Raw genomic sequence first — 26,983 nt, forward strand, 5'->3', positions numbered from 1 at the left:
TTCTCTCTCTCTACTTTTTTTCCCTAGTCATGCAAGATCCATATATTAATATTCCATTCCACTCCATTATTATTCCAATAATATTACATCAGATAAAACCAAAAAGATTTGGCTTTGACCACTCTTTCAACAGAAAAAAGAAAAACACGATCTTGCGGCTGAAGCAGATTAGCGGCTATTTTATGGGGTTCAGATTCAAATTTATATACATGATCCAATAATGACATAACGTATTCAGGAAATTCCTGCTTCATCTCCAGACAACCTAATGAAAATGCAATACAGATACACGTGTGCAACAGACTTCTAATGTCCAATTTCTTCATAACCCTGCGCAGCATGTCTCGAATAAACTCCTGAGTCCAGTCCAAGCAGACATGGGCGTCCTGGTTTGGGGCCTTCGTTTGACATCCGTCACAGGACACTTCGAGAAATTTTGATACACAATACTTCACTATGGTGAACAAACTTGCTCTCAGCACACTCTTTGTGATTCTCTGCCTTGTCTGTGATGTCAGATTTTTGTTCTGTCTGTCCAGCGGGAGAACCCCTAAAATGTTCCGTAGCGTTTTGAAAGCGTCTTGGTTCACATCCTTCTTTGGAATAGCCTACAAAAAAACACAAATAAGTATTTTTTGATTTTACATTTCAGGCAACACACTCACGTATGCACTCAAGCACAGTGATTTACCTCTGCTTCAGTTTCTCTAGGTACAGGTGGCTCTTCCATTGCAAATTGGTAAACCAGGTTCAAAGATGGAAACGGTAACACATCATCCTCTTCATCCTCATAATGCCTACATTTTTGCTTCTTCTTCATAGGTGCCTGCGGTAGGCTTTGAGAATCAGTGGGCCTGTCTGGGGTCTCTGATTCATCGCAGCTCTCCATCTTGAGCAGTTTGCGAACGTAGTTTTGAGAATCCACGGGTCTGACCGGTGTCTCCCCCCACTCAGAAGGCGGCACGTTCTCCTTCTCTTCTTCGGGGCTCTCCATCTTGACCACCACCATAGTGTGATTTTCACTCTCCTCCCCGGCAGGGGATTCGCACTCCAACTGGGGAGTCTCGGTCTCAGAAGGCGAAGCGGGTGAGCTTTTCAGAGGGGAGGCCATGGCAGAAACAGCAGCAACAGCAAAAGGCTGAATGGGTTTCTCCCTCCCCCCCAAAGGACCTGTGCCTTAAATACAAGGACATGTCCGGACCTGTTCCCACTCCCCCTTTTTTTCCCATTGGCTCCACACGGTGGTCCGAGAGCTATGAAACCTGCGCCTATTGGTCGGCGACGATGGGGCAAGTTGTTTGAGTGGTCACATGAACCCCTTTCCCACACTTTATTGGCGGGTTCCTTTTCCCGCCAAACCAAATGTCGGGGTGCTACAAAACCCTTCCCTAGCGGTCGAGGGGAATGGGGCGAGTTGTTTGAGTGGTCACATGAACCCTTTTCCCACACTTTATTGGCGGGCTCCTTTTCCCGCCAAACCAAATGTCGGGGTGCTACAAAGCCCTTCCCTAGCGGTCGAGGGGAATGGGGCAAGTTGTTTGAGGGGTCACATGAACCCCTTTCCCACACTTTATTGGCGGGCTCCTTTTCCCGCCAAACCAAATGTCGGGGTGCTACAAAGCCCTTCCCTAGCGGTCCCACACTTTATTGGCGGGCTCCTTTTCCCGCCAAACCAAATGTCAGGGTGCTACAAAGCCCTTCCCTAGCGGTCGAGGGGAACGGGGCAAGTTGTTTGAGGGGTCACATGAACCCCCTTTCCCACACTTTATTGGCGGTCTCCTTTTCCTGCCAAACCAAATGTCGGGGTGCCCCAAAAACCCTCCCCAGTGGTGGGGGGCAGTGGGATGAGTTGTTTGAGGGGTCACTTGACTTGTTTGAGGGGTCACTTGAGGGGTCACTTGAACCCCCTTAGGGGGCGGGATTTCCAGTAAAAAGGGGCGGGACCAGCTGTCAAAGATAGTTTTGACATAAGGTATGTACTTCCTACTACTGCTGATCTTAGCAGCTGAATCAAATGTGCATTTCCTCTGCTCCAAGCTGTCTGCAATTTGCATCTGAGCTCTGTATGACAGAGTGGACTTTTAAGCTGGTTCTCACGTACGAAAATAGACAAAACAGACCCAGAAATGCACAAAATATAGACCCTTTAGGACAATGATCAACACCAGTCACTGTATGAGATTGAGATGGCCCTTTGGGGATCTTGTTTTCACTGCTATTTCATTGCCTTAACTGAGAACTGAAACATCCTCCAACAGTCCTTCTCCCCTGCTGTTGCATGAAGTGATATCCTTAGAGGTGTTCGAAAACAGTGCTATTTTTTAAAGTTGAATTTAAATGCAAAATGTGATGTTTTGTGCTTTTATTCACAACTGAATACACGATTCCCATAACAAACATAAGAACATAAGAACAACCCCACTGGATCAGGCCATGGGCCCATCTAGTCCAACTTCCTGTATCTCACAGCGGCCCACCAAATGCCCCAGGGAGCACACCAGATAACAAGAGACCTGCAAGGCCTCCTGGGAATTGTAGTTAAGAACATAAGAACAGCCCCACTGGATCAGGCCATGGGCCCATCTAGTCCAACTTCCTGTATCTCACAGCGGCCCACCAAATGCCCCAGGGAGCACACCATGTTGCTTATTCATTAGCTGTGATGTTTGAAAAGTGTTATGTTTTTATTCAGTTATGAATAAAAACAAACACCTCTGGATACAGTCCACTGTAGTGGTTCCTGAAGTGGGAACCTCCCACCTTTTTATGCTGGATGGCAAGAAACACAATGCTCAGAGTCCCACAAGCAGTTCTTTTGCTAGACTGGACAATGACATACTGCACGTGGAAAGTAAAAACCTTTCTTCCTCCATGCATCTGGAAAGTTCCATTTGCCTTGTACTGTTTGCTTCTGAGCTGATGGACACCCCCTCCCCATGGTGGCTCTCCATCTCCCAAGATTGGCAGGTTAAGGTTTCCCCCCACTTTAAATTGGGTACTCCAGAAAGTGGAGGAGGAGGAAGGGAACAGGTGATTTTTTTTCTCTCTTCTCTGCAGGTATTTTCCCCTCCAGGTTGAGCAGGGTTCTCATTCCTTTGGGTCAAAAATTCAGACACTTTCCACTGATGCATCTCACCTTGTGTAGAATATCTTTCCCCTTCTGACAGGAAGCAGATTGGGAAGAAAAGATCCATGTCATGTAAGGAGAGCCTGGAGCAGGTGCAGAGAACCCTGTGAATATTCTCTTCTTCCAGAATGATATCCTGTAAGAAGTATTTCTAGTTCTCAAGTGCCAACCAGGCTGTTTATGACTCTGGGTTGCCTCTCTTCTCAGTAGCTTTTCAGTGGAAAATTTGGGGTGGCCAATTTAAACCTCAGAGGAGCCAGTCGAAGTACACAAAAGTCTTGGTCATTCTTTAGTGCGTGTTTGCTCAGCTCATGGACATGACTTGCACTTCATAAAAAGAAAGAAAATGCAGGAAAGTTGATAGTTCTGAAACAACCAATAGTGACAGTTTCAAAATCCTTCCCTTGAAGTTCCCTTGAAGTGAAGTGTAAATGGAAAGTCCTGCCAAGATCCCTGGAGTGATGTTCACCTGATACTCTTCCGTTTAGCTGGATCTGAACCAATTCAGCTTCAGAGGAGGGCTTGTGATATTTGCCCCAAAGCCCTAAAGGAGCTCACTGGGCAGTCCCAGAACTGCCAGTTATTGTCTTGGAGAGTTTTCCCAGTTGGCTCCCATTCATCTTCTGAGGATGTTGCAGTGTGGGACATCAGTGCTGGGATGTGGGGGTTGAGTCACGGTAGAAGTGGGGGATTCTTTCCTTAGGTTAAATTACAACAGTCAACCTGGCAACCAGCCAAGAATCTCAGTGATGTTCCATTTCTTTGCAGTGCCCCCAGTGGTGAAGGTGACCCGCAAGGACAGCCATGAGGGCTTGGAGACCCTCCTCTGCCGGGTCCACGGCTTCTACCCCAAGGAGATTGATGTTACCTGGAGGAAGGATGGGGAGGTCAGGGAAGGGGACACGTTTCGTGGAGTTGTTGGCCCCAATGCAGATGGAACTTACTACACCTGGCTCAGCATAGAGATTGATCCCAAGGACAGGAGCCGCTACCTGTGCCATGTGGAACATGATGGGCTGCAGGAACCTCTGGACGTGGCCATGAAGGAGTCCGGTGAGAGGCTGCAGGGGAGGGGGGGGCCTCGGGTCTTTGTGAGGAGGGGGGTAGAGTGATGGGTAGATTCAGGAAGGTTGAATTTCACACAAGGAGGGACTCTGAGGAGAAACACACCAGCTTTCCCAGTTCATGTTGTGGGGTCCAGAGCTGCTGGCAACTCTTTGATTAAGGCTGGAAGAAGGATATGGCTGCTGGAAACCTGGCAGGCAGAGGGACCCTGGGGAGTGAGAGGCTGAAACTTCTGCTTTCATTGCTGTGAATGAATGACTTGAGAGTGCCCAAAAAGCAAATGCTTGTATGAGTTCCATGGTTTGCACGCATGAAGTTCCAGCTTTAGTGCCCCAAATCTCCAGTTGAAGAATCTCAGGATCTTTGCCCAGGACTTTGGAAAGCCACTTCCTTCCTGAGTAAATCTGTGCTTGTCTGTTTCAGCCTCAGTGCCTGATTGGCTCATTGCTGTGGCAGTCAGCTTGGGGGTCCTGGTTGCTGTTTTGCTTGTGGCTGGAATTGTTCTTCATCAGTAAGTAGTTCTCTGAATTCGTTTGTTGGGCCATTTGTGTACCCCTTCGACAGGAAACTGTCTTCTCATTTGAGGATTTGTAAATGGAAAGTCCTGCACATTGGGGCAAAGAAACAAAACCTTACATAAAGGCTAATAGGTTCTGAGCTGTCTGTGACAGATCAGGAGAAAGATCTTGGGGTCCTTGTGGATGCTGTGAAGAGAGGATTAGACAAATTTCTAGAGGTAAAGTCCATCATGGGTTACAGGTCAGAGAAGGTATGTGCATGCTCTTGGTTTTAGAGCCAGGCCGCCTCTGATTGCCAGATGCAGGGGAGGGCACCACGACGCAGGTTGTGTCTGTTGTCTTGTGTGCGCCCTGGGGCATTTGGTGGGCCACTGTGAGATACAGGAAGCTGGACTAGATGGGCCTTTGGCCAGAGCCAGAGAAGCTCTACCTATGTGCTTATTATAGTCTTATGTATCCCATTTGAAGAAGGTGCCATAGAAATGAATGGTGGAGAAATGCTAGTGCTATGGGGTTTCCTGGCAGTGGAAGCTGCTGCCCCAAAGCCTGGTAGTGCCCATAATTCTCCAGTCCCCCCACAATGACATTTTCAACCAGGTGCAGGCAGTACCTGTGAAAGCCATCTCCTTCCCCCACATGCTTTAGAAGGAAAGAACTTTACATTTGATGGCTCAATAATCCTTTCATGATGAATCTAAGAGTTGAAAATGTCATGAAGCTGGAAGGTAACTGATCTTCTCCCTGTGCTCTGGCCAAATTTTTACGTAAAACCTAAAGATGTTTACAAAAATCTTCCAGGAGCTGCGTCCAGCCTGTTGGCCTTTTGCCTGACACTGCTGGGTTAGCCAGTCTGTTAGGGATGGAGGATTTGTACTGTGCAGTGTCAGCTAGGACCTAGCTGGGTGGCAGTTAAGAGATGAACTGTCAAGTCAAGATCATTGCCCCAAAACTGTTGAGGCCTCTTCCAAGAGATTTCCAAGAAACACAGCCTTGATGGCAACATGTATCTGTTTTGCCAGATTCCAAGGCCAAGCTCTGCCTGGAGAATTATGCCCACTTTAAGCAAATTAGCTCCCCTTCTTTCCCCCAACAAATGACCCTAGTTCTGCCCTGAAGTCCTGCTGGACCCCAGCTCCAGTGTAGCTCACCTGTTCAACCTGCAGAGGTCCTCTCTCCTGCCAGCAGCCTCCCACCACTAAAGCAGACCCTTGGTCCTCAGCAGGTCTTGGGCACAGCAGCCACACACCAAAATCCAGTGTCTCCAGCAGTCACAAAGTCAGTCAGTCTATCCAGGGCAAAGTCCAAAGTCAATAAGCCAAGTCACAGTCCAAGGTCAGATTCCAAAATCAATAAGCCAAGTCAGTCTCCTCTCCTGCCTGCACTCATTCTACAACCCACAAACCCTTCCTGCCTCAGGTGCTCCCTATATCCCTGAAGGCCCTATTGCCTTCAAGTGGCTGCAGCTGTGCAGCACACTCTGCTGGGTGCCCAGGCCTTACCCTTAAAGGGGCCACTGCTGACACCACATCTACCTCCTCGCCAGATCTTCTGCGATTCCAATACAGTATCCTGTTGACCCTCTGATGCTTTGGTATCTGTCCAAAAGAGGGTGATCCTAGCACATGCCCCTGGCTTGTCACATCCATGCCAGTAATGATCATAGCATATATATTGTATTGTGCGCCGCCCCCCCAGATGTTGGATTCGATGTTGATACACTTGTGTAAATGTTTCCCTTGGGTCTCACACTGACAATTAATATAGGTGTTTTCCCTACGCATTTTCAGACTTCCTCAGTGATGGCGTTTCTTAGATCCTTTTCTTGTTTTAGTGGATGTGCAATTATGTTCCTGCTTCTTCTTGGGAATCCTGAAGCTGAAAAGGAGTGTGTGTGTGCTAGCCAGACTCGTTTTGGGGGTGATCCATCTGGAGCGCATTGTCTTTGACCTACATGAGCTCCCTGTATTTTTCTGAGTCCAACTCAAGGTGCTGGTTATCTCCTTTAGAGCCCTGCTGTGCCTGGGCTGCCTGCTTTGGTATGATCCTGTTTGATGCTCTGGGGAAGGTCTGCCCCAGATGTCTGAGCCATCTGAGGCTTGCTGGGTGAGCTCATGGGGCAAGGCTTTTGCCATAGCTTGTGAAATTCCCTCTTGCTGGAGGGATGCGCAGCCCCGTCCCTCTCAACTTTTAGAAGCACGGCTGGCCCATCAGTAAAGCCAGCTGAAGCTATTGCATCAGGCAGAGATGGGAGGAGCAGAGGCCAGAGCATCATTGAGTGAGGGCCATTCAGTGGAGGGAAGAAGGCATTTGGGATTGCCTTCTGGATCAAAGTGCTTCGTGTCCCCCCTGTAGGTTTTCTTCCTTCTCCTGAAGGGTGTAGTTTGGTTTGCTTGCTTGCACCATCATCTGAATGCCTTTGCTACACAGGCTGCAATCCTAATCACACTTTCCTGAGAGTAAGCCCCATTGACCAAAATAGGACTTACTTCTGAGTAGACCTATTTAGGATTGTGCCCTAAGTGTTGCACCTGAGCTGTGCTTGTAGCATGTTTTGTGTATGGCATGAGAGGTCAGGGACAGGGAGCTTCAGGACAGAGGGTTGAGTCACCCCAGCTCTGTGATTCCTTTATCCTCACACCAAAAGTCCCATGATGTTGCCTAAATTTCCCTGTTCTTGGTTTCTGTAGCTTGAGAAGAGAAGACAAGAGAGAAGAAGGAACCCACCAGAGTTCTGCTGTGAATTGCACCTGCTGGGAGCTCCTGCCGGCTTTCTCACCATTTCACTGCCCAGATGTTGCTGTGGTTGCTCCGTGACCCCACATGGCCCCTGCTCTGTTGCGTTTCTGTCACAGAAATTGAATTACAGCTCAGTCCTATCCAGAGATGGCACATCTGATGCTGGGTTGCTGCTGAGCTGGCCACTGCATAAAATGTGTTGTCCTGATGAGAAGGGTGCAAGGGGGGAATACACACCTCCTGACCCAGCTGTCACACAGCCCCTGGAGGACTCCTCTGAGCTACGTCAGCCCTGTTGCTCCTGGCGTAACTCAGAAGAGCCACCCAGGATGGGGGTTCAAGATCTATATGGCCTGTCATGATAGAGATTTTAGGGGTTAACCTAACTTCTCTCAGAGGAGGAACATTAGGAAAAAGCATGACTAGTGTTTTTCTGTTAAAAAACAAGGTAGAAAATGTCAAGATGACCTGCAAAGAGAGAAAAACATGTGCGTCATAGCTTTCCCAAAAGGAACATTCCAGGGTCTTGAGAAATCAAAGTTGCAGGCCAGAACTTCTCCATACATGGCTAACAGACTTCCCAGTTAGGGCTGGAACCATGCACTAGTATGCCAAATAAGGAGAGGGAAGTGACATGAATATCACATGGGTCACTTGTTTTTCATAGAGTACAAGAAAAGGAGTTTTGGGTGTGGTTGGGGAGAAATCAAAGATCCACCATGGAGTAACTTGGAACCTGTATCCATCCTAATCTATTCTTAATCTGTAAATAGCATGAAAATAAATTTTATATATGCTTTTAAAGAAGTCTATGTCTGCTTAGCATCTGACCCAGAGACCAAGTCCCAGAAATCTCTCTATCAGTCTTCAGCATCGTCCCGTCTGCTCTCTGAGGTCATCAGAAGGGGCCCTGTTGGTTGTGCCATCATTAGAGTGGTGAAGGGGATGGCGGCCAGAAACAGGGTCTTTTCAGTGGTGGTACCTGCACTATGGAACTCCCTCCCCCTTGAATTGAGGTCAGTGGAGCCTGAAGACTTTTTTTTACTTAGGAAAGCCTTTAAGGCCTTATAAGGGCTATTTTTATAAATCGCATCTTTTACTGTGTGTTTGTATCTGTATCTGAAGAAGGGAAAGGGAATTTCAGAGGCTGAGGAGGAAAAAAGGCACAGCAAATGCTGAATGTCCCCACTTTGTTAGAGCTAATAAGTTCAGTTGATGCAGATCCTTGTCTCAGAGCCTTCCTGGCCATCAGGAGTGGCTGGAGAAATGCTGGTCTGTGGCTGAGAAGGAAAAATTAACAATTGATTTGCAGTTGATCTGTGGAACTCCTTGCTACAGGATCTTGTGATGGCAACTGGACTAGATGCCTTTAAAAGTGGATTGGACAGATTTATTTGGGGGGGGGAGTCAATCACAGGTTACAAGCCTTGGAGCCCAATCCTATGCTATCCTATGCTATGCCCAATCCTATGCTACAATATCTACTCAGAAGTAAGTCCCATTATAGTCAATAGTGCTTACTCCCAGGTACATGTGGATAGGATTGCAGCCTTGATGACTATATGCAACCTCCAGGTTTTAGGGGTAGCCTATCACTGAATGCCAAGTGCAAGGGGGTGGCAGCAGGATGGGGGTCTCTTGTTATCTTGTGGGCTCCCTGAGGCAAGCAGGAAGCTGGACTTGCTGAGCCTTTGGCCTGATCCAGATCTTGGGGCTCTTCTTATGTTCTAATTGTTATTTTATTTTGCCTGTAACTTTTTCCTAGTGAGTCACTTTGAATCTTCGTGAGGAAGGTGGGAATGTCCATTTTGTAAGTAATCAGTCAGAGGAGAGCTTTTGCAAGCAGCAGGGCCTTGACAGTGATGGCCCGGAAAGTGTAAGAACTGAGAGGTGGAGCTGTGGAGCTCTTACCATGCGGAAGGGGCCAAGATGTCGTCTTGCTGAGGATCTTTCCAGGTGAAACGTGAACTATTTTCTACATCAGGCCATCGTATCTGCTCCTTTCCAGACAGGCTGTGCTTACTACAGTGGAAAATGAACGTGTGGGTGCCTGTCTTGGGGGTCCCGCGTCCTCAGCTGGGATCTTTCCGGGTTTCTTTCACCCCTCCTGGCTTGACTGCGGGGCCCCACCTCTTCTCCGGTTCCCGGAGAGCCTGGCTGCTCTGGAGGGCTTTCTCTTCGGAAGGCCAAAGGCTGCAGGGCTGAACTCCCCTCCCGCGATGACGCCCGAGCCTGTGCCAGGCGGACAGCTCAGCCCGAGAGCCTCCCTACCGGAGCCCTCCCAAAAGCGCAGCCGCCGCTGCGGGAAGCGCTCCAGCGCGTGGGGTGTGCGCTTGATGCTGGAGCGCTTCAGAAGGACTCCGGTGGGGAGCTCTGCCTCCCCATCCACCCCACCGCACGTTCCTGGGAAGAGGAGCCCTCCGGCTCTGAGCCCCAGGCTCCCCGGAGCTCGTGCCCCCTCCTGGGCCGTGCGAAAGCCCCGCTCGCCCCACCCCCGCTCCCGGGCGTGGGAACTTTCGCTTTCGTTCTCCCAGGAGCGCTCCGAAGTCTGCCCGGCAACAGCCTCCGCGGCCGCGCTCCCTTTTCCTATTGGTCGAATCTTCCCCTCCTCGGCCGCAGTTCCTTGTTGCGCCTCACTTGGGCGCGGCGCTGACTGCGGGCGGAGGCGCTGAGGATGGGGCGCCTGCGGTGGCCGGGCTGGCTGCTGGGGGCGCTGCTTCTGCTGCAGGGGGGCTGCCCCGGTGAGTGAGGAGCAGACCTTGAACCCAGGGCGGGGCTGGCGGGCGGGTGCAGAGGGGTCTCCGCGGGAGAAGGGCCGAACCTGCATCCCTCCCCCGCCTGCTGGGGAGGCGCTCTGGGGCCAGGGGCGGATCCAAGGGGGGGGCCGGCGTGTGCGACCCCCAAAGCTGTGGCACCAGTGGGGAAGGGGAGTGGCGGGAGCGCTGGGCTGCCCTGCCACCCACCTGCTGGTTTGCAGAGCCGCAGGTCATCGGGCAGCCTATGGGGGAGGGGGAGTTCCAAAACGGAACTTCCTTCTGAAGCCTCATCATCCCCCCATCAGCTAGTTTCTTTTCAAAGCGACAGAGTTGACGTGGAAGAAGTTGCTGCACTGAGCAGATCTACTCAGAAGTAAGTCCCATGGTGTTCAGTGGGTCTTACTCCGAGGTAGGGACGTACAGGGTGGCAAACTAAAAGGCAGCTTCCTCCGCTAAGGGCACTGTCCTCCCTCCCACAGGCTGCCAACCAGCAGCAGGAGCAGCTCAGGGGCACGAGCTGGCTGCAAAGGAGCCCACCCCGGAAGCGATGGCACAACCAGAAGTGACATCACACCCAGGCTTTTTAAAAAGGGAAAATGGGGAGGAACCCACCTCCTCCCCCCAGCAGCTTGCCACCTAATTGCTCTGCTGCCTCCCCCCAGTCAGTGGCATAGCTAAGGCATCTATCTGCTACCCAGGTTCAAAGAAGATTTTGTAGCCCCCCCCAATGAAAAAATCAAATTTAATTGAGGAAATAGACAAAAAGTTATTGGTCCCATGCTGTATCATAACAACATCTCATTGGCACTCAGAACAATCAGTCTCATAGGTCAATTTGGAGTTAAGCAAATCCACTTGTTATTCCACAAGGCAGTTGTGTTTTCCATTTCTGGTTAATTGGCCATAACGTTTGATAGAATACAGATATTCCAGTGGAGTTTGCTTCACTGCATTCTACATTAAATTACCTTTCCAATGATATGTAATATGATGGTATTATTTATACATGCTAAGATTTTCACAATTTTGGTCACTAGTGTCAAGCTCAGCTTGTCGCCCCCCTAAAGCTTGATGCCTGGTGCAACTGCTACCCCTGCATCAAGTCAAAGCATGAGCAAACATTCCTTTTCAGTTCACTCTCATGTTGGATGTTAAGCATCCCCCCCAAAAGGAGGTGGATTGGGGAAAAAATAAAGGTTGTTTCATGGTGAAACTTTGGGGGGGGGGGTAGACCTGCCAAGGTTTGGATTCTCTTTTAGACTGCAGAGCTGTCCACATTTACGGTGGGGGGGGGGAGCTCTTGAAGTGCTCCTCTGTTCCTTTTACATGATGAGAGAATCCCAGCCTTTCCTAGGGGCCCAATCCTATCCAATTTTCCAGTACTGGTGCAATTGTACCAATGGGACATGCATTGCATCCTGGAGTGGAGGGGCACTCACTGAGGCCTCCTCAAGGTATGTGAACATGTGTTCCTTTACCCTGGGGCTGCATTACAGCATCACTGGTGTTGTAAAGTTGGATAGGATTGGACCCTTAATTAGTTTAGCTGGTCTTTGGTGCAAAAAGAACAGCTGCTGTTGTAGAATGCCCCTGTTAAAGGCATAGGAGACCTGTGACTTTCCACATTAAGGGCCCAGTCCTATCCAACTTTCCAGCACTGGTGCAGCCGCAATGCAGGCCCAAGGTAAGGGAAGGAATGTTCCCATACTTTGAGGAGGCCTCTGTGACTGCCTCCCCAACACAGGAAGCAGTGCATACCCCTTTGGCACAGCAGCACTGGCACTGGAAAATTGGATAGGATTGGACCCTCAGTTTCCAAAGCAGACTTTCCACATTAAGTGTGGTATGGGCTTGTTGAAGAAGCAGAAATTTGGCTAAATGATTCTATTTGGAAGTGTTTGTAACTGATTAGCTGCACCTTTGTTTTGAGTCAGATTTAAATATGATATGAGGGCAGGATCATTTTCTGGGCATATTCACAGAGGAGAGATCTGTGTTGCTGTCAGATGCAAAATGAGAAATATAGGGAGCTGAACCCCAGAAAAGAAGGTGGTGTTTTTTGACTGGCTTGCAGGATTGGATGCAGGGATTAGAGTCCCTGAAAAATATCCTATGCAAATGTGCCATTCTGAATATTACAGATTTCATATTATAATGATGATAGTTTGTCCATGTTGCAATGACTCTGGGAGCAGCAGGACTCAGAAAGCCCAGCTGCTGGATGTAGTGCAGGCGAAGAAGCAAAACGATGAGAGGACAGACAGGTTTTAAATGGAGATGCAGGGAGGAAGCCGGAAGAGGGAGTGAGAGAGAGCAAGCTCTGAGATCTGAGAGAGAGAGAATGCGTGTGAGAGTGAGATTGAGAATGAGAGAGAGCGCGCGTGCGAGCGCGTGCGAGAGTGCCTCTGTTGCTTAGCTTCCTCCTAGCTTTATTGACTTTCAAACACATGAAGCAATCCTGTACAACACGGAAAATTACTGAAGGTTGCAAAGATAAACACTAGCTGCAACTAGCTGGTTCCTAGCTAACCACAAACACATTCCTAGATATGAGCGCTTCTCCTGTTTACTGCCAGGGCTTAGACACTCAGCGTATTTCAAGGCTGGCAGTGTGTGCTCTTTCACAGATGCAGGCGTGCCTGCGATTGTTGCCACATACTAAGGCTAAGCCCAGTGCCTATGCATATGCTACAGTCCAACTCTATGGACCCAAACACCTCTAACTTGTCAGTAAATTTAAGGGCACCCACTGGAATGGGGAGCAAAGTCAGGAGAAAAGGGAGCACCAACGGAGCAGTCAGACTGAGAGTCCAGGTCCACCTGCCCAGCAAATCCCAGCCATGGAGGGCCCAAGTTCAGCTGGGAGCCCTGGTCTACCTGGCAGGTAGATCAGGGCTCCAAGTCCAGGTAGGAGCCCAGGTCTGATTGACCTGGGCTCTGGAGTTAGGCTGATGCTCATGGCCCCCTCAAACACAGACACTGGATCCGCCCCTGCCTGGTGCAGGGACCACTTTCGTGTACCGAGCCCACTTTCGCGGGGCTCGAAGCTCCTGCTGGAGAAAGAAAGGCTCCTGCAGTGGCATAGCTAGAGGGGGTGCAAAACACTAAGTCTTGCAGGGGGCCTCCCTGCAGTGTGCAAAGCACCTAAGGCTGCAATCCTGGGACAAAGCCCAGCCATACAATAGGGTTTACTTCTGAGTAGACCTGCAGAGGATTGGGCTGTGAGTCTCGCAGGGAGCCTCACAGCAGCGCTGAGTTTTGCAGGGAGCTTCCAAGCAGCCTGCAAGCAGCCCCTCCCCTTCAGAGCCATTGGGGGGGAGCAAATGCCTCCAAAGGGGAGGGGCTGCTTACGTGCTTGGGGAGCCTCCCTGTAAAACTTAGTGCTTTGCACCGCCTCTAGCTACGACACTACCAGGAAGGGACCCTGCTGGGGAGACTGGCAGGTGCTCTCTTTCCCTTCTCAGCTTGCATTGCAACTGCAGCTATTCCTGGAAAAGGCAGCTGCATCCAGCCACCTGTTCCTGGGTCTGGTCCCCTTGACATCAGCCTCCTGCAACAGGCTGCCCTTGAAAAACATTCAGGAGCTGTAGTTTAAGGGCACTATTTGATTGCTCATCTACAGGCAGCTCCTGGGGAACGTGCGACCCCCATCCTCCTCGACTGGCTGCTTATTTGCTTCCAGCCAGACCCATTTCATGGTTTGGGTCCTGAATGCCTGATGAAGCAGCTGTGTGTGCCTCCTTCTCCCATGGGCATCCCCCCTCCAAACCTAATAATAAGCCCTGGTCTGGGTGTTGATCTTTTTTGGGTGGGGGGTGGGGTGATGGGTCATTAGGAGCAGGGCCTTTTCAGGGGTTGTTCTGGTTCTTGCAAAGGCCCTCCCTGCGGGCAGACTCCCACCCTTGATGCATGTTGGCAACAGACAGAAACATGACTTTTAAAGGGGGCTTTTCATATCAGCTGCTTTGGGTTTGCTGTTTTAACAGTGTGCTGTGTTTATAATTCTGGTCATAGTTTTACCAACTGAAATGGTTGTGGCCATAGAGAGGGATTTGAAATTGATTAGATCAGTGGTTCCCAAACATTTTAGCACTGGGACCCACTTTTTAAGAATGACAGTCTGTCAGGACCCAGTGGAAGTGGTGTCATGGGTGGAAGTGACATCAAGTAGGAAACTTTTAACACCCCCAAACAGCAAAATCAAATCTGATTAATCAAATTAAGTAAATTAAAAGTTTATAAAAAGTGTAAGTTTAGAAATTTGTTTAAAGGTAAGAACTGTCCTAGCCCTCCCAAGCACTTGCTGATCTGTTTAAAAAAAAATTCCCCAAGCGAACCAAAGGCTGCAATCCTATCATGCTTACCTGGGAGTAAGGGCCCAATCCTATCCAACTTTCCAATGCCAGTGCTGGAAAGGGAACAAACATTCCCTTATCTGCAGGAGGCCTCTGTGATCGCCTACCACAGGATGCAGCACATACCCCAATGCGCCGGTTGCACCAGTCCTGGAAAGCTGGATAGGATTGGGCCCTAAGCCCCATTAACTGTCATTGTTAAAGACACTGATCTGTCACATTTCCCCAAATGCAGTCACATACCATGGTAGCATCAAGTCTAGTATATTTAAAATAAAATGCACATTGAAATTAATTGAGACCCACCTGAAATTGACTTATGACCCATGTAGTGGGTCCTGATCCACAGTTTGAGAAACACTTGGTCAGATATTTCTATCCAAAAATGAAGCTGGAGGTGGCTTACAACAGAAACACCATTAAAAAAACCCCATCCCCTCATGAGAAGCCAGAGGTGGACCAGACTTCCTCCATGGGTCTGCTTTAACCCGCTTCCTGCCCCACATCACCTGGAGCGATGCTTGTTCTCTTCTAACATTCTTCCCAATTAAGGTAGCTATACATCTCTGGGTACAGGGTCTGAAAGGTTAAACCTGCTGCCTTATTTCCACCCTTCTTTCCATGGGGGTTCTCTGTAATGTCTTCATAGTTTCTGCAAGGCAGCCTCTGACTCTCCTGTTGGGTTTTGGAGCAGGGCCCGCTTGGAGGCAGGCTGTGCAGCATGGCCTTTCCCAGTTTGAAGAGACACTTTGCCAGCAGTCTGAGGCAAAGAAGGAAGGCCCATAGCCAAGGAGACAGACCAGGGACAGACTGCACTTGCTCCCGGTGTGGAAGGGATTGTCACTCCCGGATTGGCCTTTTCAGCCACACTAGACGCTGTGCCAGAACCACCTTTCAGAGCGCGATACCAGAGTCTTCCGAGACTGAAGGTTGCCCACAACTAACAACAACATCTCTGTGTACAGGGTCTGAAAGGTTAAACCTGCTGCCTTCTTTCCACCCTTCTTTCCATGGGGTTTCTCTCTAATGTCTTCATAGTTTCTGCAAGGCAGCCTCTGTCTCTCCTATTGGGTTTTGGAGCAGGGCATTTTCAGTGTGAGAGAAGGCAACAAAAGAGGGACTTGGAATGTCTTTGTGTGAAAATAGGGCAGGGCTCCCCCCTCCACTTCCCCATCATTCATTAGATTCAAAAAGACCAAATGCGTGTAAAGTGTCCACAATTATTGGCTGGCTTTGTTTGCTGGGCCAGAAATGGTGCTTGCCTGCTTCCCGCCCTACTCCCCGGTTCTGGGCCCCTTGGAGGATCATGTTAGGGAAAGGCTCCATCATAGGGAATCAGTGACAGAGATGGTACCCTCAAGCACGCCACGGCTTGTGGCAGCAGGATCTCCAAATGCCTGGAGTCTCCTAATGCTGCCCCTCAGTCTCTCTCTCCCCTTTCCAGGCGCCTCTTCCCACTCTGCACGGTATTTCCTGACGGCGGTGTCGGAGCCTGGCCAGGGGCTGCCTCAGTTCACCGTTGTGGCATACGCCGATGACCAGCTCATTGGTTACTACGACAGCAACAGGCGGAGGATTGTGTCTCCCGTGCCCTGGGTGCAGAAGATTGAGAAGGAGGACCCCCAGCTCTGGGACATGCACACGCAGAGGGCCCAGAATGAGGAGCTGTACCTCGGGTGGCATCTGGCGGATGTGCAGAAACTCCACAACCAGAGCGGCGGTGAGTGGAGCCTTAACAGGCTGGTTAACAGGAGAGGGGCTCAAGAAAGAACCTCCTTGACGCCCAGAGGCTCTGAGACAGGAAGTCTCCTGTACTAATAAGACAATCTGAGCAGCAAGAGGTTTGGAGCAGAAGGGGAAGGGGGTGATAAGCTGGGGAAGAGCTGGAAGGGATTTTGGAGGCCATCTAGTCCAAGAGCACAGGTGACCACAGCATTCCTAACAGATTTCCATGCAGTCTCTTCTTGAAGAGAAGGATGCAGGATGCACCAGGATGCAGGTCTCTTGTTATCTGGTGTGCTCCCTGGGGCATTTGGTGGGCCGCTGTGAGATACAGGGAGCTGGACTAGATGGGCCTATGGCCTGATCCAGTGGGGCTGTTCCTATGTTCTTAACTACAATTCCCAGGAAACCTTGCAGGTCTCTTGTTATCTGGTGTGCTCCCTGGGCATTTGGTGGGCCGCTGTGAGATACAGGAAGCTGGACTAGGTGGGCCTATGGCCTGATCCAGCGGGGCTGTTCTTATGTTCTTAACTACAATTCCCAGGAAGCCTTGCAGGTCTCTTGTTATCTGCTGTGCTCCCTGGGCATTTGGTGGGCTGCTGTGAGATACAGGAAGCTGGACTAGATTGGCCTCTGGCCTGATCCAGTGGGGCTGTTCTTATGAAGGGAGAGTCCAGTTCTGCCAGTCAGGCACATTATTCCAGTTCCTGCAGCCAGGAAATTCTTCCCCCTCTCCATCTTCAATCAACTGCCCTGTAGGTTCACTCCATTGGTTTTAGTCATGCCCTCAGGAGCCACACAGAGAGAGTCTTCCCCTTTTTCATCAGGACAGCCCTTCAGATACTTGAAGGTGACTAGCTTATCTCCCTTCTCCAGGCTAAATGTACCAGGCTCTTTTAATCATTCCTTGTAGGTTTCCAGGCCCCTCACCATCTTAGTTCCAGACCAAACATGCAGAAATCCCTGTAGCAATTCCTGGTGGTATCCCATCCCAAACTGGGACATACAGATCTTTTTGAACCCTCTTGAAAAGCCACAGCTCTTCCTGGTTTTCTTGTGAAATGCCATGCAAGGCCAACAGGAGTTTGATGAACAGACCAAGAGTTGCTTGGTCACAGCTCAGCTGTCAGGCAAGTCCAGGAGTGCCAGCAGGGTCCGCTAAGAGCAACGGTAAGGGAGTGAAGTGCTCCCTTTTCCCAGGTCTTTTTCCATGAGGTCTTTTTCCATTTCTCTCATGCACATGCTCATGGACACAAGAGCGCATAACACTTGTGGATTCCATCTTCCTCCACCTCCTCACTCTCCCAGTTCTCCAGCTGCTTAGAAAGGTAGTCAAGCGGGCAAGGAAAGGTGGAGCCTAATGTTCGGGAGCCTGGACCCTTCCTTTCCTTTCCACTCTGGTTTGCCACTTCCTTCTTGTGTCAAACAGGGAGAGTAGAGCATGCTGGGAGTGTGTTTCTTTTAAATAGGGCCGATGTGGAGGAAGGAGGCGATGCTTTTCCAGCAGCCAGGTTTTTGTGAGGAGGCAGCAGTAGTGACAGTGGTGAGGCATGAGAGTTTGAGAGGGGCTCGTTCAGGCAGCATTCAAATCAGACTGTCCTGCTCTACAACGAGGGGGCAGGAGGGTCGGAGGGTGAGTGGCCGATCCTGCTTTGGTTCTGATGTCTCCACCTTGTGTCTAACTGAGACACCTTGTGTTACCCCTGCTAACTGAGTAAGAGGCACTTTTTCAAGTGGGTGCTCCTTTTTTTAGCAGGGGGAGAGTAACTGGCCCACCTCACCCCAGCACTGTCTGTTCTAGTGGCTGTCTGCTGGTATTCATTTGCATCTTTTTAGATTGTGAGCCCTTTTGGGACAGGGAGCCATTTAGTTATTTGATTTTTCTCTGTAAACCGCTTTGTGAACTTTGAGTTGAAAAGCGGTATATAAATACTGTTAATAATTAATAATAATAATAATTGTGTCTCCCTCTCAGGGCTTCACACCTGGCAGTCCATGTCTAGCTGTGAGCTGCACAAAGATGGGCGGAAAGGGGGGCGTGCCCAGTATGCCTATGATGGGAGGGACTTCCTGGCCTTTGACAAGGAGACCCTCACCTGGACAGCTGCCAGCTCCAAGGCCCAGGTGACAAAGCGGAGCTGGGATGTCAACTTGTCCATCCGCCATGGCACGAAGGTCTACCTGGAGGAGATCTGCATGGGATGGTTGTGGAAGTACCTGGAGTACGGGAAGGAGACTCTACTGAGGAAAGGTGAGGGGGGAGGGATGGGGCAATTCCCTCATGCTCCCGCCCGTGCATGGCCAGCCGTGTGCTGATGAGACCAGGTATGTTCTGCTCCTCAAAGTGGACTTACTTATCAGACTGACCTAAATCCAGCACTGCCCCCCTGAAATTGACTTGCACATCATATCTTTGAACCTCTGACCTGTTCCTGTTGCATGGCAAGAAACACAATGAGCAGAGTCCTGCAATCAGTCCTTTTGCCAGACTGGACCATTTCAGGCTGGAAGTGAGGATGGGGTTCATGTGCAACCCCCTCCCCTGACCCATACTACACATAGAAAGCAGAAACCCTTCCTTTGTGCATCTGGAAAGCTCCACTAACCTTGCTCTGTGCTGAAGAACAAGCCCCCCCCCCAACCCGGCCCTCCATCTCCGTCAGGTTAAGATCTCTTGCCTTAGAAGTTGGGTACTTGAGACAATAGAGGAGGAGGAAGGGAGCAGGTGATTCTTTCTCCCTTCTCTGCAGGTATTTTCCCTTCCAGGTTGAGCAGGGTTTCCACTCCTTTGGGTCAAAGATTCAGGCACCTTTTGCTGATGCATCTCAGCTCATGTAGAATATCTTTCCTCTTTTGACAGGAAATTGTTGGGGAAACAATCTATGTAATGTAAAGAGAATCTTGGAGCAGGTGCAGAGCGCCCTATGAAGGGTGGAATATTTTCTTCTTCCAAAACGGCATCTTATGCTTTCTTTTAGGAAATATTTTTGGCTCTCAAAGGCTGTTTGGGCTGGTTATGACCCTAAAGTCACCTCCCCTTTGAATAACTCTGCAGTGGAAAACTTGAGGTGGCTAATTTGGACCTCAGAGGAGCCAGTCAAAGTGCACAAGAGTATCAGACATTTTTTAATGTATGTTTTCTCGGCTCATGTACATGAATTTTGCCTTTAAAAAAAATGCGGGAAAGGTGATCATTCTGGAACAGCTAATAGTGACAGTTTCAATATCCTTCCCTTGGAGTGAAAGCCCAGATCCCTGGAGTGATGTTCACTTGATACTCTTCAATTTAGCACAGCAGTTCTCAAACTCTCTGGGAGAGTTTGAACCACAGCGAGTCCTTGCAGGAGCGGGGACTTGCAGGAGCGGGGGGGGGGGAATCATCTTGGGGGAATCCCCAAGATGGCATCGCTAAAGGGGCACAGGAACTGACATGCACTTACCAGTCCCTGCAGCAGTCCCCCAGCGGTGCAGGGAGTCCTATGCAACCATCCACAGGGCTCCCTGAAGCTTAGAAAGTGAAAGCGGAGCAATCACATCCCGCCTTTGCTACACTGGATGTGGAGCGCAATCGCTTTCCCTTTCTAAGCTTCGGGGAGCCCTGCGGATGGTCACACAGGGCTCCCAGCATCCTGGGGATCGCGTTGCTGCCTGCCCCTTAAGGAAGCAGAGGCCAGGGCCCTCTGGTGCGTGACGCCCTAGTTTGAGAAGCCCTGGTTTAGCTGGATCTGAACCAATTCAGCTGCAGAGGAGGCCTTGTGCTATTTGCCCCAAAGCTCCAAAGGAGTTCACTGGGCAGTCCCAGAACTGCTAGTTATTGTCTTGGAGAGTTTTCCCAGTTGGGTTGCACTCTCTGCATCTCCTGAGGAAGCTGCCTGGGTGGGACCGGTTCTGGAGTATGGGGGTTGAGTCACAGTACAAATGGGGGGTCTCTTCCTTCTGATAAACTACAGTATCCAACAAGCAAAAACCAAGATATTCCACTTTCCCACAGAGCGCCCATTGGTGAAGGTGACTCGCAAGGACAGCCACGAGGGCTTGGAGACCCTCCTCTGCCGGGCCCACGGCTTCTACCCCAGGGAGATTGATGTTACCTGGAGGAAGGATGGGGAGGTCAGGGAAGGGGACACGTTCCGTGGGGTTGTCAGCCCCAACGTGGATGGAACTTACTACACTTGGCTCAGCATCGAGATTGACCCCAAGGAGAGGAGCCGCTACCGGTGCCATGTGGAACACGATGGGCTGGAGAAGCCTCTGGATTTGGCAGTGGAGGTGTCTGGTGAGAGACTGCGGGGGGGGGGCGGAGGCCTTAGGGGTTTTTGTGGGGAGGGGGCTGGAGTGCTGGCCAGTTTCCGGGAGGTGAATTTTCACCTAAGGAGGATGTTAAAGAAGAAACTCATCCGCAATTCCCAGAGCACCCCCGTTTTGGGTGGCAAAGCTTCTAGTGACCCCTTTGTCGAAGAGTGGAAGAAGGATGGGGCTGCCAGCAAGGGGGTGGGCAAGTAAATTGTGAGAGGCAGAAACATCTGCTTTTATTGCTCTGAATGAATGACAAGAGAGTGCCCAAAACTCACAAAACTGTATGAACCCCATGGCTTGCATGCCTCAGGACTCAGCTTCAGTACCCCCATCTCCAGTTTCTGGGAATGTGTGCCCAAGACTTTGGAGAGCAAGTCTGAGAAGAGATGTGTTAATTTCATTTCAGCCTCAGTGCCTGGTTGGCTCATTGCTGTGGGAATCGTTTCTGGGGTCCTGGCGGCTCTTCTGCTTGCGGTTGTGATTGTCGTAGTCCTCAGTAAGTGTTTTTCCGAATGCCTTTCTTGGGCCAGTTGCATTCCTTGTTTGGTGATGGGGTTCAGATTTGGACCCCTGAGAGAGGGAACCGGCTTCTCATTCTGTGTCTTGCATCTCGTACAAAAATGGCACCATAGAAATGGATGGTGATAAAGATAGAGATGATGTGCTAGAAATGGAGACCCCGAAGCCTGGTAGTGCCCTTCAGGGCAGCAATTAAGAGATGGGTCGTCCATTCTTGACTGTTGCTCCAAAACTACATTTTCAAGAAGCACAATTACAGGGTCTTGATGGCAGCATCTGACATCTCTCTGATGCTTTGCAGTGCCAGAATTCAAATGGGATGATCCTGAGACATGTCCAAAAAAGATGTGGCAGATCTGCCTCTGACTTGTCACGTCCACTCCAGCAATGATCACAGTGTAGATTGTACTGAGTCCTGTCTGTCCGTCTGTCCCCCCTTTGTTGGATATCCCATTGGTACACCTGTGTAGAAGACTCCCTCAGGATTGACACTGACAATCCTGGGTATTTTATGGGTGTTTTCCCTACCCAGTTTCAAACTCCCTCAGTGTTTCTCAGATCCCTTTCTTCTTTGAATGGATGTTCAGTTATGTTTTCCAGTACTTTTCAGTATGAGGGCAAGAGGCTCTTGTTCAGTGCTCTCAAAGCAGCCCCCAGCTCACTTTCCTTGGCTACTGATCTCAGTCGCCGTACATGGTCATTCCAGAGCAAAGGTCCAGAGGCAACAAGAGGTTGCCCAGAAGGTTGGGGCTTGATACCAGGACAGGCCTCCTCTAACTGTTGCCTGGGAAGCTTCCAGGACCTCCTTCCCTAAAGATGTTTAATCACAAACTGGAGGAGCATCTGCTACCAAGGGATAAAAATCTCTCATTCCTTCCTCTTTGCAGGGGGTGGGATTGGATGGCCTCTGTAGGTCCCTCCCAGCTCTGACTTTTTGATTTTGTCTCTGCAGAGAAACGTCCAGAGAAAGCAGCCTACGGAGCAGCATCAAGTGAGTGCCTCCTTCCTCTTTGGAGTCCTGAAGTTCAAAAGCACACTCTGTGTGTGTGTGTGTGTGTGTGTGTGTGTGTGTGTGTGTGAGAGAGAGAGAGAGAGAGAGAGAGAGAGAGAGAGCTCGAGTGCATGCATGTGATGACCAGACTTGTTTTGGAGGTGACATCTGGAGCACATTGTGTAACCCTGGGAGCAGGGTGATATGTGGGCTCCCTGATTTTTCTGAGTCCAACCCAGAGGTTATCTCCTTTAAAGCCCTGCTGTGCCTGGGCTGTCTTAGGGACTGAGGTGCTTAAAGGAGGCTCTGCTCCAGGTGTCTGCTCCATCTGAGGCTTGGTGGGTGAGCACTCGGAGTAGAGCCTTTTGTAGGCTCTGGAACTCCCTTCCAGTGGAGGCTCCAGGTGGCCTGTCCCTCTCTGCCTTCAGAGGACTCATGAAACTCTGACTGTGCAACAGAGAAAGAGTTTTTGCTTTTGTGCAATTGATCTGTATTATTGCTGATGCAGGATATTTGAAGTGCCTCCTTCCCTTCTGTGTGTTTTGCCGTCTGAAGCGGTTTGCAGATGTTGAAAGGTGGGGCCCAAATGCAAAACTGGACCTGTGCAAGAGCGTGTGTGTGGGGAAGGTCCCGGGTCTTGGCTTTTGGGGGCCAAGCTGCATATTATATGCAACGTGCAGTTGGCCCTGTGAATTTGCTACTCTAAGGTAAATAGTTGCTGGGGTGGGGGGATCAGGACCAAAGTCTAGAGGGGGTGCTTGAAACACTTTGCTCTTGCTACAGTCCCAGTTCAAAGCCCTTATCTCCACCTCATACTCTTGAAAGGAAGCTCCCACTGGTGATGGCAGCTTCCCTCCCAGGGCAGGTGGCAGTTGTAAGGGAGGGGCCATCCTGACTGGGTCTCCTCTGCAGCTGCTCTCTACTTTAGGAAAAAAGAGCCATGCAGGGCCCTTATCCACTGCCCTGAGCTCCTTGGAGGAAGGTGGGAGACAGATGTAACCACAGAACATCTAAAGATGAGCAGCTTCCCTCACTCTGTCTCTCTTCTCCCTCTGCAGCAAGCGATCCGGGTTCCGACAGCTCCGCTAGAGGTAAAAGGGGAGCATCCATCTTGAGGAGAAGACCTTTCCCTCAGAATCTGTCCTTCTGCTTTTCTGTGGGCCAAATTTGATAACTTTCCTGTAGGTAACAGGAATTGGGGTGGAGATTGGATAAGAAGAGCTTCTGCCACTTTTGGCCCACTTTAGTTTCATCTGGATGGTCTGTTTGCTCCCTTTCTTTGAATATGGGTTCTGCTCAGGTTACGAATGATGACCATATGTGAGCCTTGGAATGGATTCTCTTCTGGGTCGAAGTGCTTAGTGTCCCCGTCAGATGGCTTCCTTCCCCTGAAGGATGCAGCATAACTTGCTTGCTTGAGCCATCCCCTGAACGACTTTGTTGCGCAGGCTGCAAGTGGTGGGGAACCTCCAGAAGTGCTTCAGCTCTGCTTGTGCCACATTTTGGGTATTGGTCACAGTTTGGGGCCTCAGCTGTGAAGCTTGGAGGGATAATATATGTGCACCCCCAACTGTAGGATTCTAATGCCCTCACATTGGCTGAACTTTCCTCTCTCCTGTTTTTGGTTTCTGCAGCATGATCTCCTCTTGGCGTGTGAGAAGAGAGCAGAGGGAGCCCACCAGATCCGTGCTGCGAATTCCCCCCCCCCCCCGACACGCACCTCCTGGCTTTTCACTCCCTTTCTCATCCTGGCTCAGGCCCCACTCAGGTGTCCAGTGTCCAGCTGGCAAAATGATCAAGGGTTGAGTGTATCTGTGTGGAAATATTTTCTGGAGAGCTTGAACTAATCTTGGTTTATATATATATATATATATGCTCTAAGCATATATATATATATATATATATATATATATATATATATATATATATATATATATATATATATATATATATATATGCTCATATATATATATATGCTCTAAGTTTAGCCTGTGATTTTAGCAGTGTTTTGCACTAAGTTATTTCAATGTGTCATTTCTCTGGTCCGTTTGTGGCCCCCACCTGAAGCTGTGATACCCCCTGCAGTAAGCTCAATCTTAATCTTACCCTGCACGTGCCTGATCTCGGAAGCTAAGCAGGGTCAGGCCTGGTTAGTACTTGGATGGGAGACCACGTGGGACAGGGGTAGGCAACCTTAAACACTCTAAAGAGCCATTTGGACGGAGAAAAGATAACCTCAGGAGCCACAAAACCCTTTTGACATCTAAAATGAAGATAACTGTGGGAAAAATATGCACAGGCACTGGGCTTTGAGATGCCTTGGCATATGTGACAAATGACAACAGTCACGCCTGCACAGAGAGCAAACTCTCGGCCTTGCTAATACGCTGAGTGTCCGAAACCCAGTGCTAGAAAACAACAGAATGTTATGAAGAAGCGCCTCTTATCAATGTTGTGGTTAAGCTAGAGAGCCGGCAAGTTACAGCCAATTCCCTAGCAGTGTATCTTTGTATGAATAAAGCTTGCAGAGGCGGGGCAAGAGAGTCAGATCTGTTCCAGCTTCAAGCCTCCCTGCATCAACCTTTTGCCCTGTCTGCCGGCTCTCATTCATTGCTCTGCGCCTCGCTGTTCCTGTTTATAGTCTAAACTTTCCCAGTGCCCTCTGCACTCCCACCAAGCACCAAGGCTCAGAGGCCTTGTTTGCTCTCATAGCAGCATTGCGCTGCTACAGATAACACTGCATAGTTTTTTTTACCTTTATGCAATGTATAAAAAAACTTTTTAAGAAAAAGTTTTAAAATATTAATGAAAAAATATTAAATACCTGACAAACTGTTATTGAAGATATTTCCATATTGCTGTTTGATTGGCGTCCTCACTTGCACTTGCATGTCCAGTAGCCCCCCCCCCCAGTATTCCCATCAATTATCCAAACACCCATGGGTGCACGTGGGACAGGGTCAGGGCTGCTTGGGTCACGGCTGCATTGGAGAGGGGGTCAGGGCTGCATGGGGATCAGGGCTGCTTGTGGGAAGGGGGTCAAGGTTGTATGGGGGTCAGGGCTGCTTGTGGGAAGGGGTCAGGGCTCCACAGGGGTCAGGGTTGCATGGGAGAGAGGTTCAGGGCTCTGTGGGGTCAGGGCTGCTTATGGGAAGGGGAATCAGGGCTGCATGGGGGTCAGGGCTGCACGTGGGAAGGGTGATCAGGGTGTTAAAACCCTGTTTGTTTATGTGTCCTCCCCCACATGGGCAGGCAGCTGGCACTGCAGCTCGGGGGGGAGGGGACGTGCAGCGGTGGGGGGGCTTGCCCTCGGGGGCAGCGGGGGCTCCTTGGGCGGGAGCTGCTCCGGTGCCATCCTCTTCGTCCCGCCTGCGGCGTCCCTCTCTGATCTGGCCTCACCTGTGTTGAGGCTGGAAGCTCAGCACTTTGTGACCCACCGGGAGAGCTGAGCCCAAGAGAGGAGGAGCCTCCAGGCGCAGGAGCAGTCTATGCTGGCCAGCAGGAGGTGTTGGAGCTGCGTGCTTGCTCGGGCTGGTGAGCGGCGGCCACATCACGGGAGAATCCCGTTGGCTATGTCCGGCTCACCCCTTCAGCCCCAGCAGCCTTGGCACCCACGGGAAGCAACCTCCTTTCCCCCCAGATGGGTTGGCCCAGCACGGAGCCGCAGCAGATGGCTGAAAGAGCCGCATGTGACTCCGGAGCCGCAGGTTGCCGACCCCAGGCCTGGGAATACCAGGTGTTGTAGGCTTATATCATAGTCTTTCGAGACTGAAGTTTGCCAACCTAAGCTAAATCTGGCTTACCACAAGGAAAGAAGGGTTCCACTAAATCCAGGAGGGTTCCCCCATGGCTGAGTTGGAGAGGCTGTGAAGGGCAAGGAAGCTTCCTTCCGTAAATGGAAGTCTTGCCCTAATGAGGAGAATACAAAGGAACATAAACTGTGGCAAAAGAAATGTAAGAATGTGATACAGGAGGCCAAGCAAGACTGTGAGGATCCTAACATTATTTGCTGAGGGACTGTAACCTTTGAAAATATCCATCATTGATGGAACAAAAAGTTTTGTCATGAATATGTACAGTTTAGGCCTAGCAGCATTGCAAAGCCTGAACCAAGCTAAAACAGTAACACAGAAGTGGCTTGCATTTCCTAGCTGCTAGGAATTTACAACTCAATGGAAGGTGATTATGTAGCACCTCCCCTTGTTGGCAACCTTCAGTCTCCAAAGACTATGGTATCCTGCTCTGTAGCACCTAGGCAGCCAGAAAGATGCCCATCAAGGATGGAATGCAGCTGTAGATCTCCAGGGGGGGAGGGAAGAGCTGAGGGGCGAGCATCCAGACCCACTTCTTTGGTCTTTGGTTTTTTGTCTCTTGGTGAGATAGGTGGTGGGTGCACATCCTTCCCCGTCAGGACCAGGTGGCCTTAGGTAACTGACCTGAGGAACTACAAAAGAAGCTGACCCAGGTGAGAGTTAGAGAATAATAGAGTTAGCCAGTTTAGCTTTGTGTTTTATGCTGATATGTTTCCTAGAAGTTTTCATACCTCTAGCATTTGCTGCCTTTTGTAACTTTTTGTAACCCTATGTACTTAATAAAGTAAAAATCTTTTTACCATGTTGGTTCATTGTCTGTTGGGGACAAAGGTTCAGAATCCTGCCTAGCCATTCAGCAAGCTACCAAATCCTCATTGTGGACTAGTAACTTGAGGACTGAGACTTTAAGTAAAGAGAGCGCTCAGTGCCTACAAGGGATATAGTTAAGCCTAGAGGGTCTCGGTGTCCCTGGACTGAGGCACTGGCTCTTACAGGGTGGTGGCAGTACTACCGAACAGGGATCTTTGAGGGCTCTAGGGTTCAGAACCAACAACTCTGAGCACCCCAAAACCCTGGGAGTGTGAG

The 26,983-nt window shown here is 50.0% G+C and overlaps 1 protein-coding gene across 2 annotated transcripts; it reads left to right on the top strand.

Annotated features, from left to right (window-relative positions):
- Positions 1–10,072: 10,072 nt before the first annotated feature.
- Positions 10,073–26,696, top strand: LOC136640477 (major histocompatibility complex class I-related gene protein-like). 2 transcript variants are annotated; one of them, XM_066615641.1, is made up of 8 exons: positions 10,073–10,187; positions 16,002–16,277; positions 18,255–18,530; positions 20,271–20,555; positions 20,982–21,071; positions 22,047–22,085; positions 23,144–23,176; positions 23,720–26,696. In XM_066615641.1, the coding sequence occupies exons 1-8, from the start codon at positions 10,121–10,123 to the stop codon at positions 23,722–23,724; spliced, it is 1,071 nt and encodes a 356-aa protein (XP_066471738.1). In that variant the 5' UTR covers positions 10,073–10,120; the 3' UTR covers positions 23,725–26,696. The 2 variants fall into 2 exon arrangements, with proteins under 2 accessions (XP_066471738.1, XP_066471739.1); XM_066615642.1 differs by lacking the exon at positions 23,144–23,176.
- Positions 26,697–26,983: the final 287 nt, after the last annotated feature.

The sequence above is a fragment of the Tiliqua scincoides genome, chromosome 2 (genome assembly GCF_035046505.1).
Source record: "Tiliqua scincoides isolate rTilSci1 chromosome 2, rTilSci1.hap2, whole genome shotgun sequence".
Classification (NCBI taxonomy): Eukaryota; Metazoa; Chordata; class Lepidosauria; order Squamata; family Scincidae; genus Tiliqua; species Tiliqua scincoides.

Coding starts and splice junctions, on each gene's coding strand:
- LOC136640477 (XM_066615641.1), top strand. CDS start 10,121: ATGGGGCGCCTGCGGTGGCCGGGCTGGCTGCTGGGGGCGCTGCTTCTG. Junction 18,531..20,270: donor GGAGACTCTACTGAGGAAAG/GTGAGGGGGGAG, acceptor ACTTTCCCACAG/AGCGCCCATTGGTGAAGGTG. Junction 20,556..20,981: donor TTTGGCAGTGGAGGTGTCTG/GTGAGAGACTGC, acceptor ATTTCATTTCAG/CCTCAGTGCCTGGTTGGCTC.